Source organism: Galleria mellonella, unplaced genomic scaffold (genome assembly GCF_026898425.1).
Source record: "Galleria mellonella isolate WM207_F2 unplaced genomic scaffold, CSIRO_AGI_GalMel_v1 utg93, whole genome shotgun sequence".
NCBI lineage: Eukaryota > Metazoa > Arthropoda > Insecta > Lepidoptera > Pyralidae > Galleria > Galleria mellonella.
The window spans coordinates 13,409-41,263 of NW_026442176.1; the positions used below are offsets into that span (position 1 = coordinate 13,409).

General features: G+C 31.6%; 1 protein-coding gene across 1 annotated transcript; it reads right to left on the reverse strand.

The window, feature by feature from the left end:
- Positions 1 to 137: 137 nt before the first annotated feature.
- On the reverse strand, positions 138 to 27,110 carry LOC113517072 (uncharacterized). Its single transcript, XM_026901614.3, has 6 exons — positions 26,824 to 27,110; positions 5,182 to 5,333; positions 3,876 to 4,158; positions 3,029 to 3,293; positions 2,488 to 2,687; positions 138 to 2,106 (listed from the first exon to the last, which is right to left on the reverse strand). The coding sequence occupies exons 1-6, from the start codon at positions 26,909 to 26,911 to the stop codon at positions 1,838 to 1,840; spliced, it is 1,257 nt and encodes a 418-aa protein (XP_026757415.2). The 5' UTR covers positions 26,912 to 27,110; the 3' UTR covers positions 138 to 1,837.
- Between the last annotated feature and the right edge of the window lie 745 nt (positions 27,111 to 27,855).

The window sequence follows — 27,855 nt, forward strand, 5'->3', positions numbered from 1 at the left end:
ATTACCACTTTCAATTTGATTGGCCATCAGCTTGTTTGCATAAAAAATATACATGTCTATTAAAAAAAAAACTATAGGTACAGGTATACCAGTAGGTACACTAAACCAGTAGTACTGGTATAAATGAATCAAAATAATTCAATTTTAAAAGTTTATTTTATTTATCACACTTTGTAGCCTTATAATTAATTATAACATAAATATTTATCGATAATCACTCTAATTAGAACGGACTATTTTAATGGAATGAATTCGCCTCTGTAGGTCCAAGTATTTCTATCTATCACCCATAGGTGCATATAATTTTGCTAACACAAGACAGCGGGGTTCAATGCCCGGCTGGCAATTGCAAAGAATAGTAGAATTAATTAATTACAAGTTAAAGTGACCACTCATCAATATAAGGCGGCAAATATGTAAGTTTTGCCCAGAATGTAAATACCTATTCATTTTTGCTTGAAGCGGCAAAATAGCTAGATTAAAACTTGCACCACAGTTATGAGTATAACTAACGGAAAACTGAACGTTTACACTATATCTACTATAAATGATTATAATTATAGCGTATTTCGATAATCATCAGTCATTTGTATGTCATGACTGATGAAATTAACTGACGGTGACTCTAATCACTACCTTAGCGGGTTTCACAGTAATTTTTTTTAGTATAAAATAATCAAAAAATGATGAGTAAACAATCGATATCATGCGCCCATCAGAGATCCCATCACGTGTTCACCATTATTATTTCAGCTAGTCTAAACATAATTTAGACTGCCATAAGAAATGGCTCAAGTTTATCTGCATCCGTTTGAACCCCTGCAACACATTTATGGTCGTCGCTCAAACTAGTGAAGGTCATCCTATAACCAAATACCTGTTGTATAGGTAATCAATTTCTTCGAGCACTACTCGCTCAGGTTTTCGTTCTTTACCCGTGATATAACTATGTGCAAAAAATGCAACAACTTGAGCGTTATAAATACTGTTAATTAACTCTTCCTTGCAAATTTGTTTTATAAGTACCTACTTAATATTTAATAAGATACAGACAGATGTACTTAAAATAAAACAACACATTGTATGTATGTGTATGAGATGATAATATTAGATTTCTAGCACGTAAAATTATGTGTTTATTGTGCAAAATGAAATACTGGCCATATGTAAACATAAAAAAATAATATACCCCCTCACACTAATAGTATCTAAGGGATTAAAAATTGACTGCACAAATTATATAAAGATTCATTTTATATGCCAAGTGCTATAGATAGGCATAATGTAGTTTCGCTAGCGGGTTATACGAAATGGAATATATTATGATTCAACTAAAGTGGCTTCTTTAACCTGTGGTAAAGGAATTTTTAGTAATGGGGACTAATGTCCCAATTGCTAGCAATATATTCTGACAGGTCAACCTCCTTGCGGTTCCCCGTAAAAACCATTCGTAATTTATTCTTGATATATTCGTCACCATTGGTCAACTGATCTGCTTTCATCCTCACTTATCATTCCTCACTGTCCTGCCAGCGTATGCTGTTAATGCAGGCGAGGTTACCATTTCATTATCGTCCATGAAAGAAAACCCCTGTACATAATTTAAAGGTATTAAAGAGCTATTAGTTCTTCTATACTTAATATGTTCTATCCTTTCTGGTGGTGCATATCACCAACAGGTAACCGTCTTACCTATTCATAAAATATATAATTTCATTTCATAAACAAATATTGCTTTTGGCAACAACTTAGTAAGTTCTAATTATGTTTATGGCCATAATATGTGCAAACACGTGGACACAATCTTATTTAACATAAGTAGCCATATCAATTTATTTCATGCCTCAGAAGTGTTATCTCCATCATTCGGTTTCTTCGCGATACCTTCGTCTTTTTCAGACAGCGTAATAGAGTAAACGGAACTTTGGTCTGAGAATCTGTCTCGGTTCCTTCTGCCAAAAATACTGCTTCTAGAAAGAGATGAAACAGTGGCTATCGAAAGGTTATCTCTATCAACCTGAGGGACCATCTTCCATATAAGCAAGGCGATGCCACCAAACGCAGCCACGACTAAAAACATCACTAACGATATTTCACCAAAAACACCTGAAAATAAATAAATATATTAAATATATTATTTACATGTTATATACCTACTATCCAAATATAATCGATTCTGAAACACCATTATTTGTCACAAAAATTTCAGTTTAAAATTATTATTATTATTCTAAGGATCACTGTAAACTAAAAAGTATAAATGTACTTAGTCAAACAGAACTAGTTTTTTTTTCTTACTATTATTGTAGGTGATCCATAACATAAGGATTTCGTTAAATTACTTTTTAATCTGTTTGTCTTTCATAAAAATATTCATAATATATTTACTGTAAATACTATTAAATAGATAAATGGAATGAAAATTTTATTTTTACAGAATGTTTACGGAATAATGCTCCAGAATCGACCGACGTAGATCTTATTTACTTTGTTGCATTTCTTCTTTGCGTGCCTCAAGCCTGGCCGGTTGTAACTCATTGTAATCTAGATCTTGATTGTCGTAAGGTTCCGCATAACCAGAGTGATGTTTTATGTGATGAAGCACATCTCCAGGATTAGCTTTCGGCAAATTTATCCCAGCTCTAACCGTTAAAGTCTCCGGTTTATATGTACATAGTACCAGAAATCTGGAATACATAATTGCAATATTTATACGATTAATTTAAATTTAGGTACGTTTTTATTTACTGCCTCTAAATTCATTTACAATTACATTAATGACAGAATTTTTTTTAAACTTGACTAAAAATAAAAAAAAAAAACAAAATTAATATGGATCTAATACAAAAGTAGATTTCAAAAGATACGTCCCATACTCGTCAAATCCTTCATCATGCCCTTATATCTACAAAATGCGCTTAATCATGTGAACGTAGATGTCGCGAATTTAGAACAAACGATAGTTTAATTCATCGGTTTAATACATTAACACATTATAATACAAATACTCTTATCTACAATAACTTACCGTCTAGTACTGTGTGTGAGAATGGGTAGATTCTCTTGTACAATGACGTATGTTGCTACTGTTGTTTCATTCACCTCGGATCCACATTCGTCATGGTGTATGCGCAGTATATACGCGTCCTGGGCACTATTAGGGTTACCCTGAAGAGAGCACCGCTCTGGACCTCCATCAACGGCCTCCACAGCGATGCGACCTCCAAAATATGGCCCAGTGGATACTTCGACTTCACTCGCATGTGGTAAGCATTGTGTTGCCCGGGCTGAAACTGATTATAATATGGTTTTTATACTAAACATATATTGATAAATAATTTTAATAAATAAAACTAACACGACAATATACCAGCAATCTTATACTATCTCTTATATCTCTCAAAATATCTCATGTCATAGAAAATTTTGTTTTGCATATTTTTAAATCAGTTTATTTTTTTTTTCAAATCGGCCTAGAAATTAAGATAAATTAAAATTTAAAAACATAAATGAAAAATAAACATTATTTTTTAAATACCTATATGTAGACATGTTAAGGACTAGGGTTGAATATTAAGTTCACTACAACAGCAACAGTCAACAAATATCATCGCTATCTTAATAGATCATGTAATTATTAATCGTGGGCATATTTCTTTATTTCAGTTTACTTTGTGCTTTCAATATCTGGTACTCAAATGTACCCTGCATTATGAGAAAACATAATAGGCAATGGTTATCATTTTCCGTCAGGTCTACTTGTTTACTATTCTGAGTTCCATAAAAAAAAAACTATCGTTGTATTTCGAATTATATTCTTTCCGTTTACACCTGACATAAACAACAGTAACTAGTATGAAAAACATAAAACTCACATCCTTTTGTTGGTACTATAATTATTTTGGAACCAATTGAGTGTGGGTCAGCAAGGTCGCGCGCGTCGCGCCTCACAGGGCGCACTTCGAATGAATACGTCGTCGCCATACGCAAACCCGTGATTCGAGTGCTGTAAACCCGCCCATGCCGACCACTCACTGGCTCAGCTGTGGACATCGACGACGGTGAAGTAGTGGTAACTCTCTTCGGGGACTGGACTGTAGTCGTCGATGGATCTGTTGTAATCTTCGTTAATTTCTCCTCTTCTAAATTATCTATTACCTGAGAAGACATATAATATGTACCCATTATCTACTATCCGTAAGGACATTTTATAAAAATCTTAGTAGCCATTTTAAGTAACATAAGGAATCATTAAATGTACCATGGTGTTTCAATTCGAATACCTAAGATAACCACACTTTGACATTACACCTTATTTCCTAGGACTCAGGAGTAGTCCACACATGAGAGATGCTATGAGCACAAACCAGAGCTGTTTACTCTGTACTATCCATGGTGTTGTCTATATCCATACACGGCGGTTATTGCTATATACCAGGGGGATGTCAGATTATTTTTTAAACTCTGCAATTACTGTATTTAGAGAAAAATTAAGAAAAGATTATTATAATTATGGGTATTTAATAAAATCAAGATGCGTATAATCGTGGCGCCACAGGCATGTAACTATGATAACAATGTCGTGCCGTTGTTACGGCCGGCGCGCATACCCAGCTTCATTATCTCCCGTTTCGGAGTGCAAACTCATTATAGAATTTAACAAGCTTCAAGATAAGTACCTATTGGTGCCGCGCCTGCGCATCAAGATGTATGGTCCAGATAAATTGAGAACATGCATTTTATAAGTAGATATCTATACAGAGCCTATTTATTAATATAGGATAATTTTCTTAATAAGCATTCATTAAACTTACTTTATGTTTAATAACATAACCAAATCTAAATTGTTTTCTTATATTGAATTAATAGACTAATTTTGAATTTCCATTTTTAATCTTACCCATCATATAAGAATTAATAAATAGCGAAATTGTTAAAATTTTTATTCCATCACTAGCTGTTAACCCGTTACTTTTATGCGTGGATAAAGCAACCAAGAGGAATAAGGAAACCAACGAAATAGTCGTTGTAATAATAATTTATATATATTTTAATATTGTTTTATCATCTTACAAAGACTAATGAATACAAATAGTTTTTTTTTTTGCTTTGTGTGCAAATATCTAGCTTCCAAGCTCTCTATAATCCTCTATAGTAAATGTGCTAGTAATAGATAGATACCTTCGTACGACATCGATATTGTCCCCAAGCTTGCAGTTCACAGTAGTGTATTTGGAAGGCGAGTAATTTAGGACGCTCTTCATCCCCTTTCCCGTATTCCCAACGCAGTCGAACGTCCCGGAAGTCTGGCTCCCCGATCAGATGCAATACTTCTGTAAAATTACATTAATGATTAAGTAAGCGAACTGTATTATTTACTAAACGTCCAAATAAAGTAAATTTGATTATAAACATTATTATTTTCTTGAAACCTATCAGTAAGCTACTTCTAAGGGATCTACTCAATACAACATTATATCTTAATTCAACTTTTTACATTATATTTACTCTTTACATTGTTTCCATTGTTTAATATTGCCTAATTTTCTAGTGGGACGTGGGATCATTTGTCATCCAAAATTGCATAAAAAATTACTTAGCAGTAATAATAACTGTATTTACCAATAACAACAATTAAGTTTTCAACAGAAAATGTATAGCTGAACATCGAAGTATAATCTAAACGCCCAAAATAAATTTATGGTATATAATAACAATATGTTTTGTATTAAATCAAAATATATCTATATATGAATATAGTTTATAGCTAGTTACGAAGCAATAATTGTTACCGAGTATTTTCACTTTTTTCACGGTAAATTATCACTAACGACACCGTTTATCAAAAAGTGGATCACCGATGCAGCCACCCAAATTAAAGAGATGACTGTGCATGTTTGCACCAATTTACTTAGATGTTGGAAAGTTGTTTGATTTTTTCGAATACCTCCTCAATTATGTGTAGAACCTAATTACTCTTATATATATATATATATATATATATATATATATATATATATATATATATATATATATATATATATATATATATATATATATATATATATATATATATATATATATATATATATATATATATATATATATATATATATATATATATATATATATATATATATATATATAGGATATGTTTCAGTCATTAGCTGTGGCTGATTTACACATTTGGTGTCAGTATGCTATTCAAATTTTAAATACACTATCGAGACTTAACGCGACGTAAGTGTAGGTAAATAGTACCTATATTTAATTTCCGACGTTTCGACGTGAATTGCACTGGCGTGATCATGACTGGGTTGAAGGGAGCGACGTCTTCTTCTGGCAACTCGCGTAGTTTCTTCGGCCACCCTCACAGTGTCACTATTATTGTCTACATTACCCTACACAACGCATTCACGTTATCCACATTGCGTTAAATCTACTGTAGAGTACTCTTGGATTTTCTATATAACTCTGCCGTAGCGCTAGTATGTAGTATATGGCTTTAAAGCCCTTTTGGAAGCCAGCTTGATCAGGTGGCTAGAAGTTGTCAAGTTTGCGCGTAAGATGATTGGTAAGGACTTTCTAAAATAGTACGTAAACGCCAATTAGACAGTCATGATGAATTCCCCAAGAATTAACCACGATGGTTTCCAGAGGGAGTGTGAAGATCGACCTGATAAAATATATTGTTAACAACAGAACTGTTAAACTCTAATAATAACCTTCCCCCTCCCCCAGATTAGGTTAAGTAAATTTAATAATGTACCTTTCTTTTATAAAAAGAAAGGTACATTTTTCTTTTATTTGTGTGCTTTTATAAAAAACAAAACAAATACACAACGGTAATATTACATTGAACATTTAATATGAGGTCAAAGCCAATAATTTTTTAAGGCCTCGAAATGGATTAGCCTGCGTCGAAACGAATGTAACCTCGAGCTCGTGTGTGGATGTAAATTGTATGGACGCGATTTGCTGATATTGTATAACTTACGACCATTTTTGCCACAAATTTTTGCTATTGCACTACAAATATTCAGACTGTCTGTTCACTGTAAAAGAACTTCTACACAAAATTTCTATCAGCTTTATAAGCAGAGTTTATAAGTAGACGACAACTTCATATACCCCCAAAGAGTAGAGTGCAAATATTTTTTATCGCTAATTGCCTATCATATTAATAAACTACACGTAATATTATTACGTTATTTACATTACTTAAGTATTTAAGCTATGTTTATTCGATATATAATATATTACGTTGATACACTGTTAGATATACTGACATATTGTGACGGATGTGATGATGAGCAGGCATGACCTGACGACTGGACCGTAACGTCTATTGTGGGTGACACGTTCGCTTTATGGTTGTGTACATCCAATGTACTTACACTATGTACATCATGATCACTTAATATTATAAATAAGGACTAAACAACATGATAGGAACTACTATACTTATTAAACGTATTAAAAGTATATTGTTATAGGTTCCTACCTACCTACCTACCTACCTACCTACTTAAATAAATAGCCATACAAACTCACTAATAATTGCCGGGCCCACAAATTACCTACTGGATAATGCAAGAGTACCAATATCCTATATATTTCCTTTTTTTTTTTGATAAGTGAAAATGGCATGATAGTATATGTATAGTAAAGGTATGTAGTATATGTATAGTAAACTGGCAAAGCACCAGTGAGTGATGATATGTGAAGAAGAAAACAGGCAATGAGCTCATTGTAAAGAAATCAACAAGAATTATTTATAACGGTTTCAGTAGGAACCGCGTGAAGAGTATTCTATATTATGAAAGTTGACAATGAAAATATGAAGCCAAAGAACATTTAGAAACAAAAATTTAGAACAACCACTCCGCCATGGTATTAGTTATTATTTCGACTCTAAAAGATGTCAGTGATTTGCACCGTTGATCTCTTTTTATTCGAATCTGGTCACCACGATCGCATTGTACTCTTTCATACTAAATCTCTAGTAATACAAATCTCAGTAGGCTTGCCACACGCCACATTTATTTGCAAATACACTTATCAAAATATGGAGAAGAGCAATGAACAAAATGCCTATTGACTACTTTTCCTGATATTATAACTGTAATCATTTTTTTTTTTTGTAATAACTTACAAATCTATAATAATCCAACTTAACATTCCAACATATATCATTAATTTAACTATAAAAAAAGAAATAAACATTATTTTTTTAAAACTTTACTCTTATAATTTGGCTTTATCGTCGCACTAATGAATTCGTCAAAATAATTGTCATATGACATTGGGTTGTGGATATTTGATATGTTGTTTAATATGGTGTATCAGTTATAGTTGATATGTTGACGACTGCTGCAAATACCTTGGACTGCCTTCCGAACTAACGTTTCCATTCTGAGCGAACTGAAAATCAGAGAGAGATTATCTTCGACTGTTCAAATACGAATTTTCAAGTACTTCGACCATATCATCCGAAATGAAAATTGTATGGAACCTTTAATTGTGCAAGGGTCGGTACAAAGCAAACGTTCTCGGGGTAGATCATCAACACGATGAACTGACCTCATCAAAACGGCCACACAGCAATCAATTGTGGAATGCTCTCGCTCGGCTGTGTGCAGAAGTAGATGGAGACACGATGCGATCAATCGCGATGGAGGGGCTCATCGACGATCCACTATCATTATAAAAACCACTACCACTCTGTGAAAAGTGTACGATTGAAGAGTTATGTATACGAGTTTAAAGGGAGATATGATCATATGATATCTAAAGTTATCTCAATGAAATTACCGAATACGAATAACGTATTAAACACATCCAATGAGGATAGCTGGCAGTTTTTATATTTTATTACCATTATTGAACTAGTCATCTGACTATTTCAATAATTCTTATTTATCTTTTGTTTTACATTTCACTCGTAACACTGTACTCTGTTCAAATACACGTCTTAAAACCTCTCCTTTTTATTATTTAGACACATAATTAGTATCACATAAATAGCTATTCTTTAATAATAATAATAATGTGTTCTGTGTCTCATTGTAGTGATCAGGTTTAGAGGGAACAGTTACTATTTTTCCTTACCTTGTTTAACATTCCAGCTTTCATAAAAGAATCTCGTTTAATAATCTAGAATTATGTCTCAACCATACATTCTAGTTCAGACATAATAAACATCCAAATATATCTATTGATTAACTTTCATATTATTAAATTATGTTAGTAGGATAGATAGTAGGATACTTTTTATGCTTTCTAAGTATTATTTTATAAATTATTTATGACGAATGTTCTGGGCGTGGGCAGGCCTCAGCATTGTGGCTGGTGAGTGACGCGAAACGCAACTAACTAAACAAAGCATTTCACGCGTCGCCTCGCACTCTTCCTGTTCTCCGTTTATGGGGCCATCTGATTTGGAATCAGGAGGTGTCATCGCTTAGTAGTGAACAATTTTATTTATGTGAAGCGTACTTGTTTATCTATTTTAAAGCCGTCTACTTATACTGACTTTGACCGAAGTAGAGAAAGCCCATATAATGCACTATTATAATCTATCATCATATCAGCCGTTAACTGTCCACTGCTGAATATAGCCCTCCCCCTATTGGTGGATTTTGCCAGTAGTTGCCGCGCGTGTCAGGCGGGTTGGCAACCGCAGCTAGGTTTTAGCGATATTTAAAGCGATGCGCTGCTACCCATCTCTTGATCATTACATTCCATTAGTCGCCTTTTACGATATCCATGGAAAAGGAAGAGATGGCATATTCTATGCCGGAACCATACGGCTTTTCCATACTTGTATATAAAGTTTATCTTCTCTTTATCTCTAGGTAAAGATAAAGACAAGAGTATAGTTTTTTTTTCAAACTTTATTGTATATTCATATTTAAACAAAAAAATAACTGGTTTGTTTATCGAAAATTAAAGTGTTTACCTTTATAAAATAAGAAATGTTATCAATGGGAAATATTAATAACGTAAATACTACAATATAAAAAAAATCTACAAAACAGATGGCATTATTGACACCGTGAACTATTGGAGCTTTGCCTATTTATAAAAAAATGGACCGTGATGATATGCATCAGTGAGTACACGTTCAAGAATTCCATACCGCAATTGTTTCGAAGACTACCTATAGGCCGTTGAAACTCCTATCAACTAGTTATGTGTCTTCGCGGCATTATCATTTATTGTTTACTAACAATTTGTAAAAATCGTGTCTCCCTCGTAAAGTGGGCCAAATTAAAACCGTTCTAGATATGCATTAATTTCACAATGACGATGAATTACCTACTCTCACTTAAAGAAGTGAGAGTATGTATTTCATTATTAAGTTTATGTAGTTTTCACTATAAGCGTATATTTATTTTATTTAAAGAAATAACGTTGCCATATGTCTTCTAAGTAGCAGATCTGTCAGATAATCGACTGCTCTTACTAGCTACGATTGCTAAATTGACCTCTAAATGTACCAGCACACCATTCCTATGAAAATATTATGACACAAACATAGGTATGAGTGTACTTTGATTATGTATAAGGTTTACACATATCAGATAATTGGTGCCTACCTATAAATATTGCTTCGTTCTATGTTAACCATGCGTGTATAACCGCCGTTTCAACCACATTCAATTAAAACTGACCCACTGACTGACGTTGAACGAATTTAACAAAACAGAAAACTGTTTAGATTTCGTTGACGAGACATAACGCAGCATTGAGTGATAGAGATCACGTTTTTTAGGGATTTTTGTCTTGTAGACATGACAATTCCATCGTTTTGTATACAATACCCACCAAACTATCAATGAATATAACTCAAGATACCGTGAAGAAAGTGTCCGTTGTTGTTACAATTCTCTCGAAGTTAAGTAAAGTTCTCGAAGTATTCACTTTAATTTTTTACAATTTTTATCGCATGGTAGTTGCCACGTGGCTTTTTGTAAATGAGATTTTAAATTAGATTCTCAGGTGAGCCAATACATAAAAAACGTACTTCTCTAAGTTGAATTGAATTCGTTTGTTCTTGGTTGTGCTACATGACACAGAATAGGCTTAGCTTAATATCGAAAATGGCACTAAAAAAACGGATAATAGATATAAGAAAGTAACAAAATATGCTAATAGCTAAACAGACTTGTAAAAGATTTTAACTTTTATGTACAAGGCGGTAAATGTTATAGATCTAAATAAGGAGTGTGTCGACATACCATCTCTTTTGACCACTTTTTTGGGTAAAAATTTTAATGAACGTTTTGAAAGTGATCTATAGACCTATGTTTTTTTATATGTTCGTTACCTGAAATATAGAATTATAATTGAAAATTTAGTGAAAACGTGATACTTTTCATAAATTTATACTAACAATATTTATACAGAAATATTAACCTGGCGAAATATAAGCATGACTACATTAGTCGTGCTTATATTTCGCCAGGTCAATATTTCACCAAACAGTACCAGTCCTTTAATGCCTTTAATTATCTCATTATTATTTTTTATGGAACTATAATCATTTGTCGAGATTCTTATATGAATTGTCAAATGACAATTTACTTGAATTTCACATAACATATATTAAATTTGATAATATGTATTTATATACTGAATGTACCTAATAGTATATAATAAATAATGTACCTAATGCATATAATTATTATAATTTATGGATTGTTTTAGACCAAAAATTCTCAATATATATTATCATAAAATTGCTATTATCTACACCCACACAATTTATTTATATATAGGTTTCAATATATACTAATAACCTGACGACTTTTTATTCACTAGTGAACCTGTTATAATTTTCTATAAATACCTACATATAAAGAGAGAGTTGTGGGTCGTGGCCTAAGTAATGTTAGACTCTTTAGTATCTAGTAAATTAATATATATGAATTTATTATAAAGTACTTAAGAAAAAATAACATAACAAAATTTTTGAATGTTATTTCTAAAATAAAATACATTATTTATTGGTAAAATATAAACAATAGAATATAAGTAATATAAAATGAAACAGTACTAAATAAATTTAATGCTTATACATATTTACTGTCGCTTAGTACAATTTGTGACCTCCATTTAAAAAAAAATCACCTAAATACTTTTACCCTATTAATACTCGTATTATAAATACGAATGTTTGTAAGCATGGGGGAATGCATGTTTGTTACTTTTTTACGCAAAAACTATAACAGATTTGAATAAAATTTGCTACATGGGTAAGTTATATCCTAAGTAGGACAGTTATAGGACAGTTTATGTTTTGATTCTCGCGGGCGAAACCGTGGAATACAATAGTGTATAATAAAAATATTAATAAGTATTATATTTGGTGGTGCATGTCAGAACTGGTAAAGTTTGTGTTTTTATTTCTACTGTAAAAGTAGGTTCGATCTGAAGACTATTACCGTACCTGGCATATTACTTATACAAAAACGATATGATCACTTTGTTTTTATAAATTACTTTACAAAAATTCGCCAATCAATCAGTAATATTCTTACTTCTTTACAAATATTATAAATGTGAAAGTAAGCTCTTTTGTTTGTTACCTTTTAACGCATTAACAGCTGAACCAATCACTATGAAGTTTGGTATCACATAATTTATGGAACGAAGAAGATCATACGCCAATTTTAATCTAGATTTTAAGTATTGGACCGATACATAGAAATTGTATCCATATACGATTTAGCACTCATAACTAGGTACCTACTTTTCAGTGTATTTGCTTGTAAACCCTGACAATAAAGAACTCCTAATAGTCAAAATATATATCAAAACAGTTTTAATAAATTACAGAATACATTTTTATTAAATTAATTATTAAACCACATAGACTTGAACTGACAGTCAAAGATTATTAAATAATTATTTATTTGTGAATAAATTAATAACTAACAAAGCATATTTTGGCTTATGTCCAGCAGTGGACAGATAATGGCTGAAATAATGATGATGATGAAAACATATTTTATTGTGCCTACATTATAGTGTACAGAGGAATAACACCTGAGTCCTCAGGAATGGCAACGTATCATGGGGGGTATCATGGGCGAAACAGTATACTCTGTTATGTCCATGGTACTCCTCATGTCTATAGGCGACGGTTACCATTTTACATCAGGTAGGCCATCAGCTTGTGTGCCATTCTAAGTTGTATACAAAAAAAAACCTACTATATAAGATGTGCAATTACAAATACATATATACATAAATACTTATAATAAATATTAGTTAACAGTTGCCTCGTCGTGAGAAAGGTTAGCGGAGGCCAAATGAAGACAGGTGCTGACAGCGAAAACTAAGATAGACATAAATAGGTAGGTACTACTACCCAATTTTAAGTTGCTACTGCCATGGGATTTTATCTTAAATGCTTATAAATATGTCTGTTTATCCCATACATTAAATGAAAATCTAAAATGGTATTAGAACACCTGCCACAAAATCTGCCTGTTTAAACCTATTAAGTATATAAATACTTAAATACTGAACACAGCGCTACCTAATCACATACTAGGCTATAAGTATCACTAATATATACCTAATTATTTCTAACATACAATAATAGCAAATTTTTATTTTTCAATTGACTTCAAAAACAGGTTTGTTATCAATTCGGTTGTATTTTTTGTTGCTTGTTACCTCATAACTCTGTCTGTTTTAAATCGATTTAGAAAACACTTTCTTATCTGAAAGGAATACAGATTGGACCATATTTTTTTTATCAAAAGGATTCAGTAGATTAGTTTTTAAATCAAAATGATTAGTTTTGTTTTTTTGTGGAACAATCTTTTTACTTTACATGTATACCTTTGAAAATAAATAGAAGACTAAAATAAAATTATAAAAGTACATACAAGAATGTAAGTAAAACATTTTATATATGTAATTAAAACTGTTCGCTAAACGCAATTACCTAGGACTTATCAAGTTATTGAGTACAAACCTAATTGATATATTGCCTAACGTTGCAAATACTCATAAAGTTTACCAAGAGTGCTGGGACAACGGGTGTCTCAGCTACATAACGGTCAATATGGTAATAAAATTTGCCATTTATAGTTATATATAATAAGATATTTACTAGGGATACCGGTACTACATTAATTACTATTACCAAGACTTCTTTCCTGTGGAAAATCACTCTCAATTACTGATCCCCAATCATTTATATACCGACATAACTATTTTTTGTACTCTTTAATGTCGTAAATTATTATATTATTATTTATTTGATTTGTCAAATTATGTAATAAAGGAAAAAAAGAACTGATTAAGAATTATTAAGAGTTAACAAAAGACGTAATTAATTATTATTATTTATTTACTAATTTTTTATTCGTTAATTATTGTTACAAACTATAGCGAACAAGTTTTAAATAGAAAAATATTGAGACAAATGTTTGTCATAATTTTTAAGAATTTTAAAAGACTGATTTGCTCTGGTCACTGCATTTTTTTTATTATAATTTGTTCTAATCTTAGTTTTTAAGAAACTGGTAGTTTATACTCATACGGGTTCATAATTTTTAAAATGCAACGTTGAAAAAGCAACAACTGAGTTTGTTGTCCGTTCTTCTCAGCTGAAATTGCATTCCTAACGAGAGGCAGAAAAATAATAAAATAAATAGTGCTAAAAAAGCTTGAACTGTTTTACTTTAAAAAAACTTTTTTTTTTTCTTTCTTAATTTTTAACCTTATTTTTTAAGCTAACTACGTTTTCAACTTAGGTTTTTACCTACTACTTGCACCGATTCAAATATTCCGATTTGTAGTAATTCGAACCATCGTATCGCGTTAAGTGTAAGTACAATAAATGTAATATAAACTAATTTTAACAATCATAACTGTCTGAACTTTGTTTTAATCTTTAGTGGAATTCACAGGTTCGTTATGAATAATAATTGAATATTGCTGCATAAGGAGCCAGAGCGTAGGTAGCCTATAAACAAAAATGGCGAAGTCAAATAAGGTCAAAGAACCGTTACTGATCTCGATCCAATCGATATGTCACTGCACGATATCTATGTACCTACGTTGTGGCAAAAGACGGAGATTTTCTAAAATAGAAGACAAAAATCTATCTACAATGGTGACTCATTAAAGGATTAACTTAGCAGAAATTGAGCACGATGATTTCCAGCGTAATCACATGTGCATGTCCTAAGGGTTAAAATATTTTGAAATATCCATACAAAGGAAAATGCACGCGATCACGTGAATAATTCAGTATGAAAGGATCAAAAGTCATGACAATGCTTCTTGGCATAGCACAACTACACTTTTATATGTATAAGCAATTACTACTAGATATAGGTCGCTATTACTAATAAATATTATATTATTATATATTATATTAATACTACAACCCGGCCGTGGCACTCGATACGAGGCATTTTTTAAACCAAATCTTAGTGTATAAATTAAAAAATTAATATAAATTAATTAATATAATTACCTATTTGAAAAATATCTATTTTACTAGCAATACTTACTGATAATATATGAATATCTTAATTATCTAATAGGTACATATGTATAAAAATAATCTCTTAGGCCTACAAAGCGGTCCATAACTAATAGAGGAATTGAATAAAAGTTGGCTAATTGAATAGGTATAGGTAGCAAATTTCTATTACTTATTACATGACAAGTGTTCTTTGGCTAGCAATTATTGCTGTATTCACTTCTACTTTTTTCTGCGGTCACTTCGGCTATTCGGTTGACCTGTAATTAGTTGAACACTGTTCAATAATAGTCTAATGTCTGCAGGTCAATATAATCAAATTAATTGGTATAATCATAAGATTTTTAGTATTATAAACGTGTCATGAGCACAATTGTATTATTGTCGATCTTTTGAGTACTTATATAATAAAGTATATTTTTTATAACACAATAATTATTATTAAGGTACAAGTAGGCCAATACCCATTAGTGTATGTAAAATTATTTTCCATGGAGCCTAACACCTTTAAAAAGGCACATACATCATCATCATAATATCAGCCTTTAACTGTCCACTGCTGAACATAAGCCTTTCTCTTGAGGGTTTTGCCGGTAGTTGCCACGTTTGGCAGGCGGATCGGTAACCGCTTTTAGGTTTTAGAGATGTTTTAAGAGGGACACTGCTGCCTATCCCTCGCCCTCCCTTAGTCGAGTCTTACGACACCCACGACAAAGGAAGACCATACGGCAGGCAAAAGGCACATAATGTACTTTTAATCTTTTCTTTGCACATAACTGAAAGCTCTGCTCACATCTGGGGATAGGCACCAGGCAATTCTGGAGTAGACACGGCCCACCCGACTTTCGACTAAAGACTTTTTACTTAAGTAGCCACGCATAGAAACTGTGTATTTTCAAAACTAATAGCTAAACGAAATCCGAAATGAGCGGATATTACTTACAGGATAATTTATTTTGTAGCGGATTCTCCGCTACAAAACGACGATACTGGCTGTACATACAAAGTTGCCCTATCTCTTTATGAAGCTTGAAACTACTAGTACGGAGAGTAGATTTAACTAATCTACCAAGTTCTACACAAACAGGTTCAGCAGCTTGACATTTAAAATGTGTCTTATAAAAAGTCTCACATTACAATTTCTAACAAACACCTACAAGTATTTATAAAACAAGCACCTACTTACAACAATATGATGAAAGTATATAACGTAATGTGTAAGAAAATAAAAAAAAAATCGTTAGTTCATTATTAGAGTAAATTTACAAGGTGTATCAATAGTCACATCAAAAACATAATTATCTGCTAATTAACGCGTCGTCTAGCCAAACCCGTTCAGTGAAAGCAAGTTTCACACATAGCCCATTTGGTACATAGCAAAAGCAAAGCAAACACATGTTTTGGCGTGACATCTACATTTCACTGATTAGATTGCACTGATCTTTAATGTAAGTACTTGAATGTAATCTTATATACCTATTCATATTAAAAGAGAAACTGATTAGCATTAACAAGGGTTTCTCAAAATTTCTGCAAGAATGTAAAATAATAAATTCCACTTTAGTATGGCAACTTGAGTTATCAACGATAACGCATATCAAACCGCGTTGCAGTGTGACCTATGGTAGCATGACGATGTAGTGCAGGCTGCGGTGACGACGACGGACACGGGGTTCAGTACCGAGTCGAGCTACCGTTACCGCATGCTAATGACGACCGCGAAACGGGCAGATGTAATGACATGCACACTATGATGTTAGCGAATTTTATAAACAAACGCATTTGTTAAGAGTATGTCAATGTATGTTAATTTATGCAATGTATATTGTGCTGTTATAATCTTTAACTCAATGTTAAGAAACAAATAAAGAACGGTTTCACCTCGTTCACAAAAGATAGTTTGCAGATAATATCACAACTCAATTTAGGTAGTATATAATGTGTACATATAGAAATAGACATAGAAGCAAGAGATCTGTGTTAAAGTTATAGACCTTCAATACTTGATTCTCTCTACCTGACCCTTAAGAGACGTGACGTGAATATTGTTTAGGCAATTGTAACGGAAAACAAGCAATCGGCCCATAGCTATATACATGTTCGCCGCTATGAACATTGCGGTAACTGTAACCCGCATAAGATCTTATTTGTCACCTTTCCAGGGAACTAAGGTGTTACGTCCCCATATCCTGTGATTTCATTCTTATATTTTAACCTAGTAGTTAGCTGGAATCAAACAGCCCCATTGCTAGCAATATCAGGTCGACCCCCAAGCGGTTTGCCTGGAAACCATCGTGATTAATTCTTGTGCAATTCGTCACGATAAGCTAACTGACCTGCTTTCATCCTCACCTATCATCTATCACTGGTGTCCCGCCAACGTACACCAATAGCGCAAGCGGGGTTACCATTCCATTAACATCCATAAAAAAACCTACAAACCGAAATGCTGTTTTACAGATAACTAAACATAAATAAGCCCCACATAGCATGTATGTATGGTGGATGATAGATACCACTGGCACCTTTTTGCCAGGTCGAAATCTATACTACCATCATCATGTCACCAAGATCTGTAGGTTACTACAATCTTCTCTAACGATATGGTCAACCGTCGCGACGTAGTCTGTAGTGTGAATGGTCGATACAGCCATGTCATCAATCATGTTGATATTTTCGACCGACATTGTATCTATACATATCTCTGTTCTCTTACTTTTACTTCAGTGGCGATATCATTAATAACGTGTAAATATTCATAAATTATTCTTTCTATGTTCTATTCCGTTTTACTTAAAATATTTTAATTGATTGTCACATTTTTAACCATTTGCCTTATTTAAAGTCATTTAGACATTAAACGATTTTTTTGCATGAAGATATTTTTCGTGAGATATTCGCCAATTCTGAGCCGATTTCGAAAATTATTTTGGCTCTCGAATTCGGGTTGGTTCTCTTTTTTTTTTAATCAAAGTTTTTTGTATAAAATCTAAAGATCTAGAAGTCCACTATGATGACACCTCCACTTAAAGAGTTATAAGATAGCCATATAAACCAAAAATAAGTTTATTATGAGGGTCACGTAAAACACCATAACATAATAGTATAAAAGATCCGATCCATGTATTCATACATTGAACGACAGGTACCTAAGTAATTATATGTAAGTAAATACATACTCTTTATTGTTTCCTCCAAAAAATTACAATGGTATACCGATTATAAATATAAACAATTATAAGTATTACATAATATAGACTTATTTACTTAAAAAATCAATATTTACGTTGTTTGACTTTTGAAATTTAATCACATCCACATGTCACCAGTAAATAAGTATTGTAACAAATCAGACAAAGGTATTTAATATATCTGTTAAAACAAAAGGTATAAAACTAATAATCAGTGTCAATCAGACCCGGTTTCGTTTGCCTTTTACAATCTAGTAATGATAAAACTGAATCCATGTCATGTAAACAATGAAAAATACAAAGATCGCCGATAGCGGCGACAGCATGAATAGTGCCCACCAACTGATACCGTGTCGGTTCGGCTTGCTATGTGCAGTTAATTTGAAGCTATCTCATAGATGGCAAGATAGACTCAACAGATGGGCCCACGTTTCCTCTGTGGTTGCGATCTGTGACACAGATAATGATAGTTTACCGTCTCCTGCCAGCTTGCTGCTAGCTTTAAATATGTCACGCGTAAAAGTACCACGTATGTACCTGACCACATTGTCGAACACGATTCTGTAGGGAGCCAGTTACGATTTTACAGTTACACATCCATGATTATAGAGTGCATTATAAAACTTTCAGGATACAGTCAGCAATAAAAAAAATAAGTACTATTTTACGCAGATAATTCTATTTTATCACAGGTATTATTAAGTTAATGGTAAAATTATAAACAGGCAAAAAAATAGATAACAAGATTTTTATTCCAAATATTTTTAACAAATTCTTCCGTTGACATATAGTTTATAACATTAGGTAGTTGGTTTTATTTCGATTTCATTCATGACCAATTAAACACAAAAGTCTAGGGTACAAAGATAATACAACCAACCAGCCATGTTCTCAATACAAATGCTGCTGTAACGATGTACTTTTTATGTTCTCTGTGAAACATATGTAGAAAAATAGATAAGGTATAATGCTCACGCGAACTCGTGTGATATGCGACGCATTAGGTGACGTATATATTACGAATGCCGTTATGGTTGTGGCTTCAATGTGGGAAAAGTGTGAAATATTGATAGTTTGCGGTGAGATAGCATTGTTGTAGTGCTGCCGGACTGTTGCGTCAACTTAAAGCGTGCGACAGATTCCACGACTCCCGTTATCAAAGCAGCATTGAATACGTAACTAAGTAAGCATAATGTGGATCATTCACGGTCCTCAGTATACGAGTAGAATATTAATTAAATATATAATTGTTAAAACAATTATTTTGGAAACATTTTACGGAAGTATATAATTTAATATATTTACTTCATGTTATGATAAACAACAAACATTTGGAGGTATGTGTAACACAACCACAAACAATTTAAGACCCATATCCGAACTTGGTCATAAAAGTGATTTTCTTAAATCGACCCAACAGCGAACTACGGTTGGTTTTAGTAAGATGGGAATGAACCATTAGAAATTAGATAGGGAATGACACTCGACTCTAACATTAATAATAATTGTCTGAGGAAAATAAGGTATCTGCTTATATAGATTTAACTAATGTTTAAAAGAGAAAAGTTTTTTGTTCGTAATGAATAAACTCAAAAATACTTAGCTATTTTTAAAAATGTTTCAACTGTAGATAGCTATATTATCAGCAAATAACATGGGCTGTTTTTTTTTTTTATTTTAAAAAACCCGTACGAAGTTGTGCAGGTTGCTAGTAACTAATGAGTACCTTGTTGAAAATTTTTTAAAGTTTTGTACCGAAGTTAACAAGTACATTTTACTTTACAAAAGAATAGCATTTCAGTCGTAAAAATACACACACACCGATGAACGACAAGATATTTTGTGGACACATAAAATCGAAAATAGCTATTTGAATTTAAAACATGGAATAATAAGTAAACATAGCTTCGCAACAAGCAAATTTTCAATACCCAAAGAAGAACGTCAGATTCAATTGTTGTAAAAATATGTAGATACAGTGTATCTAAACGTGGAGTGTCAAATTTAGAGACAATTACATTGAATCTGTATTGGTTCATAAATGACGAAGTTCTAAGGTAACAAACCTAAAAAATACAGTAAAACTGAGAAATTTCTCCTGTTTTGAATTCGTATTAAAATACAGAGCAATTGATGTTCAACCGTTCAGTTCTTTTACAACAGAGCATATTTTAATCGTTTTGAAACTTTATTGTTGATTCAAATCGGATCTTCATCATTGGCAAAAAAGTTTGTGCTTATTTTAATTCATTATAAGCTACACTAATATTTAAAATTATTAATCATAGGTAGACAGTTAAAATTTATATAATGTAGTACTTAATAATATGGTTAAATAAAATAATACATAATTACTTGGAAAGTTGTGTCCAAATGGCAAATCGCAAGGCTGTTCGCAAATTGGAAACTGTCTACCACATAAGTTTTTATTTATTTTTACATTCAAAAAAACTTCATTATCTTTGTTCCTAATTTGTGTTCACATTACTCCAATCTACATTATGCTATAATGATCTGTTATTAGGTAGGTAGGTACATACATGCCATTATATGAATATCACAAGTGACCTATTGTATATATTATATCAAATGTAACGAAACAAAAGTGTAGCAAATCTTTTAATGGCGTACAGTTTACAGAACCGAGCTAAACAATAACACCATTATTACTTTTTCACTGTTTCGATCATTACCTTTGTTTTTTTTTTTTTTTTTTTTACCATAACCTATCTACACAATTAATAAGGGTTCATTTTATTTAGATGTCTCTTTGCATACTAAATTATTATTATATTATAATAACCTTTATTTCGGACAATTACACTTTTTCTTAATCTTAATTGCATTACGTTTGCCTTTTTTAGGAATAGACCTCTTCCAAATCCAAGTAAACGATATGGTATTGTAAATAATATAGAATATGTACAGGAATATTAACTTTAAGACTTTCGCGCTGCATGTTTGTAATCACGGCCGGTGTAGGTCGAAAAATTATCGTAATTGATCTGAATTATCGCGTTAATTCCCATCTCTTATAAAACATGTACAGGAATATACATAGAATATAATACATATATAATATGTAAATTACCTTAAACGAGTTACTTGCATACTAAAAATCTTGTTTAATTAATTTAAGCAATTTAGGCGATATGAATAAAAGTATGGTTCACGTTAAATAGCCAAGCGATTTCAAGATGCTAAGTTTAAGACAAAATTGCATAAGACATTTATTGCCTCATCTGCTCTCCTGTGCATTTTTGCTTTTATAATTAATTGTAATTGTATTCCCTATACTGGATGTAGTTTTTCAAAATGCAAAAAGTAAAAAAGTAAGAATTTTTCATAGTCGGCGATGTGCACTTGATATCCTGGTGTTACAGCCGTTCACAGGCTACAGCAACCGTTTACTGTAGCCTGTGAACGGATAACCATCAAACGGACTGTAATGCTCGTTTTAACTAAATGATATAAAAAGACTATGGAGGCGTGGCCAATTGCTTTGCCGCCAATGATTGTCTATTTATTTGTTTTGCTGAATTTTGTCGTAAAATATACGAGCCTTAGATTGCGGGCATTACGACTAATGACAACCTTTTTCACCTGTGGTTGGCGCATTGATTTGCATGAATGTATAGGAGCCAGTTAATTTTTCGTCGGGCCGTCCGTTTGTTCGGTTTGTCTGATTATTCCAGGTTGTAACACATGTTCGTTGTTTAGTGTTTCATAACACAGACTTAATATTATATTACAACCGTGTGACATTTATTATGTACTTACATAGTAATGATCGAAGTTTCTGACAGTTCTTTTCGATTACGTTAGCATCTCTATTTAGTTTATTTGTTTGTTTAAAATTATTGTTGTTGAAAAAAAAACTACAATACTTTGTAAACCAAATGATTTAAATTAACTCTACAAAGAAACAGCTTCTTCAATAAAATGTCCGATAGGGATACTTAAAGGAGTTCAAAGAATCTTCTCTTCAAATAATTGCATTAGGTACTTAATACTTACATAAGTGTGCTTATTATTGCACCTAAGTCAGATATTTAAATACTCGCTTAGGTATTAAGTATTTCTAAATCCATAGTCTTGTTTTTTCCAACCATTTTTTTTATTTAAATTAGATGTTTATTTACTTCAACAGGTACAGGTTTATATACATATGTCCTACTACTCGTATTCAAAAAGATACTCTTCCCTGATCTTAATCACTGATCTTAATATAGGTTCTGAATTACAAAAGTTGAATAGGATAAAAATTTCCTACCTACGTATTGTAGTAATTGTAGTATCTATAACATAAAGAAATGTCATTAGGCATTTTGAGTACAACTCATTTGTGTATTATGTTTCTTTAAACAGATTCGTCACATTTAGAATCAATTTAATTCTATTAGGAAAGTGGGTTGTTTGTTCATAAAAAATATAAGTACGTTACCAACAAGAAACTTTTATTTTTTATTCTAAGTTTGAAATGTCGTTACGCACGCGTCCGTGACATCTTCAAAGCGACTGTTTTAATCAAAATTGCTTTTTTTGTATTTCCACAATAGGTAATGGTCCACAGTCAGTTCAGAAACTTAAGTAGAGTAGTGGAGTAGTTTAGTGTTGAAACGAGATTGCAATTAAAAGCAGACATGTATAAATGTCCAGCTACACGCAAATCTACATTTCTGGTCATTTGGTTGGTACGTGAGTTAACAATGGTATTATTGGTGGAACACCTACATGAGTATTGTGTAGGTACTTACATTTGTCGTGAGAAATATTTTTTAATGGGTTGCATACATATAAACTCAACTGCTACAATTACATAGGTTTTAAAGTTTTAATAATACTATACTATACTTACTATAATAAGGTACCTTACAATTATATTTACTTATCATGAAATAATAGAAATATTTAAATAGATGGTTATGTAAATTCTATCCTAAAAGAAACAAACTGAGTAGCTTATTTTAATACTTTTATTTAAAATATTACTAAGTCGGGACTAATGCTAGTGTCATATCTACCTATATTATTATAAAAGTGCCATTCATCTGTAGGTAGAGAATGTTAACACTAGTTAATTTTATTTCGATTTTATTTATTTATTTGTAATTGTATATTGTATATTACGAGAAGCTCATCAACTGTCAAGTTGTTGCCAGAGTTACAAGTCTACATGTTAGAAAGTGGTTGGACTACTCACAACCATTAATAATAATCTAAAACATTGTATATGCTGAAAGAATTCATAACCAATTCTTCAAATAAGACATAATATTTATTTCAATTATTGAATGGTTAGTTAATATCTAATTTCTGAAATAAATACATATCTATGACAGATGCAACTGTTGGTAGAGATTTGGTTTACTCCTTTGAACAGGTATCATTATCTTGTACGTAAACATTATTAATAGATATATTTATATTTTTTTATTATTTTTAACGAGTTTCTTTGAAAATAATGTTAATTTGGTCTAATGGAACGCTCCTTTAAAAGGAGAGAAAAATAAGAAAATAAAAAAAAATTGCTGTATTTTTTAAGATTACCTAAGATCACGAAATACTATATATAGTATAGTATATATAAAGCAACCTTATGCCAATTTGATCACACCCTGCAATCCTATGCAGGGTGAAATCAAAATTGAGTAATGCGTGCGTTGATTTCATCTGAGCGTTGACGCTTTCTTCGCCACAAAATGAACAACAATAGTTTTCAAGAAATATAACTCACGAGAAATTTGTAATATTTGTCCCAATATGACATAGATGTTGCGATTCAAGTTCAAATCTGCCCGTCTTTTTCTTTAAACGACTTAAAAAACGGTTCTCTATTTGACGGTACTTACCTTCATTTTTATTTGTATGTTGTACGTGGTTTATTCCGTCAATTCTCAAATAATTTTTATTTTCAAAATCTTGTAATTTCATTTCTACAATCGAGACTATTTAGGTCCCCCAAGTTAGTATTATTATAATTAATTGTCAAACAAAATTCTTTAACATACTAAAAGTAAATTATCACTCCTTACGCGTATAAGAATACGATTGCAATGAATTTTTTAAACAGTTGTGCATAATCTACAAAAGATTAGTTAATTGCAATAAAAAATAGCGAAGAACCTCATTTTAAGAATCCTAACAACTACAGCTATGGGGCTTATTAAATACTATACGCCTCATTATAGAAATTTGTTCATGTGATTGTACCTATTATATTACTTTCTAATTATCAACTGAATTCATTGTTTTGTAAATTCACTTAAAAATAGATCTAGTTCCAAAAGAAGGAAAGTCTCCATTTAGGTTATGATGTTTTGCTTATATATATTGGAAATCCTTTTTTATAATACACATACTAGCTATATCCTAATAGCTTCGCTCGTAATCATATCGTGATAGCCTATTTTTCAAATCTTACCGGTAGTTTTAAAGATCAGCGCATTCCAACAAACAAACTTTCGTAATGTTATCACAGATTTAGACGCTTATTGTAATAATAGTATAGGTAAAAATTTTATGTCATAAACAAATGTTTCCAATGTCAGAATAATCCGACCATTTAGATTCAGTATAATTTATACCCAGCTACAATTTGGACGCACAATAACAAATACACAGTTCAGTAGTTAATGAGCGACGAAATGTAAAGATAGGTAGCGTAAAATTTACTCTGTCCGTTGATTATATAAAAGAAACCACATCCTGGTTTCTTATAAATTGGCATGACAAACAAATTAACGGTCACTTATAGACATCAATAACAGCATCACATCATCATCATCATCATCAGGACATCGAAGAATACATGGCACCGCTGTTATTTTGAGGAGTAAGGTGTTATGCCTTCGAAAATGTATGAGGGGTATCATTGGCGAAACGGTATGCTCTGTTCTGTCCGTGGTACTGCTCATATCTATGGGTGGCGGTTACCACTTTCCATCAGGTAGGCTGTCAGCTAGTTTGCCATTCTAAGTTGTATAAAAAAAAAACTAAAGTATGCACCACAATATGAATAGTGTAATCATGTCCCTATACCATCCCATACGTTGCGCAATAAATAGTCCTTCGAGAAAATGTTTGGTTTCTTAAACACGCATATTATATACATAGGCAACTTCTTAACTATCAAGTTGTATGCTTGTTTGCTATTATCATAATATAATAAAAATTGTGGTTAATAAAGTGAAAACCACTGAACGAAATTCTATAAAACTTTCACTACAACGAAAGTCTAAAGTAAGTGTCTACTTGATGTAGATTAAGTAAAAATTTACTAGAAGTTTAAATTTGCTGTGACTCGCCGGAAATATAGCATTCTATCTAGTCAACATCTATTTCCTAAAGAAAATAGCAAAATAAAGTATGATACCTCTTATAGTCTCAAATACAAGAAACGTAACTCTGTTTCTCAGGATAAATTGCATACCTATGACATAATAAACACGTATGTGTAATATAACCTCAGGACATCTATTATATTTATGTCTATAAAGATGAAGACATTTACCATTTTCTACCAGGTACATCCTCATTACCAACAGTAGGTAGGTAAGGTACATTTATTAAATAATATCTATAATATAAAGTGGTAACGGCCTACCTGATGGAAAGTGGTATGTTCATAATATCCCTTATGAATTGGTTATCTTGAAAACTAAGATGGTATGTCGTCGTATCCTGTAATTTAGCTGCTACATCCTACCATTCAAATCGAAACAGCGATGCAGACTGCAGTTTAACGATACACATAATATTCATTTATATGTATATATATATATATATATATATATATATATATATATATATATATATATATATATATATATATATATATATATATAAGAATGTTTTAAGAAGGCATCCCATCTCTCGAACATAAGTTGCCTTAGTTGCCTCTAACGACACCCACGAAAAAGGAAGGAGTGGTCTATTCTATACTGGGATATACAATGCGAAAGAAAATAATAATAAAGGAGACAATATAAAGTACATAAAATATAATAGTGTAAAGAAAACTAAAAATTAAACAAAACAGAAAAAGTTATTACTATTATAATAATATTGAAAAATTACTAAGGAATACTATCAATATAATTTAATCCGACAACTTACCATCATCTGCGTCTATTTCAGCAATCGGGGATACAGGCGTAACCCGAAAAACAAGTCCAATGATAAATAAATTTGCCCGGCAAATCATTATTCGTGATTCAATATTTTTCGTGAATTCACATTCGTAACTTTCGGTAGGTACCTTTTACTTTTTACAAAAATAAATTTCCCTCGTAAATTTTATTCGCGCGTGTTCATACTCGCGCAAATGCAAATCTCAAACCAACGACTGTAAATGTGCGCAAACGCTTCTATGGTCCGTAAACGACTGGTTACCGTCACAGTAACTTTAACTTAACCAGTGCCAGAACAAGCTGCGCCTCATACAGTCACAGTTATTTTATAAAGCCTGTCTATGGTTGAAAGGATTTGGAGTACAAGTTGAAATTTAGTTTATTTAAAATATTTGTTAATAATTAAAAATCATATTCCAATAAAAATATTGGATTTTTATTTTATTGAGTGACTGAAAAATATTAAAAGAGGCCAAGATTAGAATCCAGTTTTATTTTCAGTTTATTTAAATTTTACGTTGCATTGTTGTTTCTATAAATAATGAAACTATAATGTGAACGAAACTATATATGAATGAAACTGTATATAGATAAACAATTTATTAGTTAATAACAAAATGTTCTTCTTTATTTGAAATTTAATTTATACAGTTTAATTACATAAATTAATAGATAGATAGATAGATATTCTTTATTGTTTTCTCCAAAAGATTACAATAACAAACTCATTATAGATACAAACACATTACAAGAAATAATCACAATGAGAAAACAAATGGGTGACCTTATCACTAAAAGCGATTTCTTCCAGGCAACCTTTGGACGGAGAGAAGTAATTATAAACAGTTTGAAATTAAATTTATTAATTAAATTAAATGATCGATTCTATAATTTAATTGATCTAGTTTTAGATTATATAGACAGAATGTCTCCACCACAAAATGCTTATTCATACAATTTCGAAATTAATTCATGATATATATATATATATATATATATATATATATATATATATATA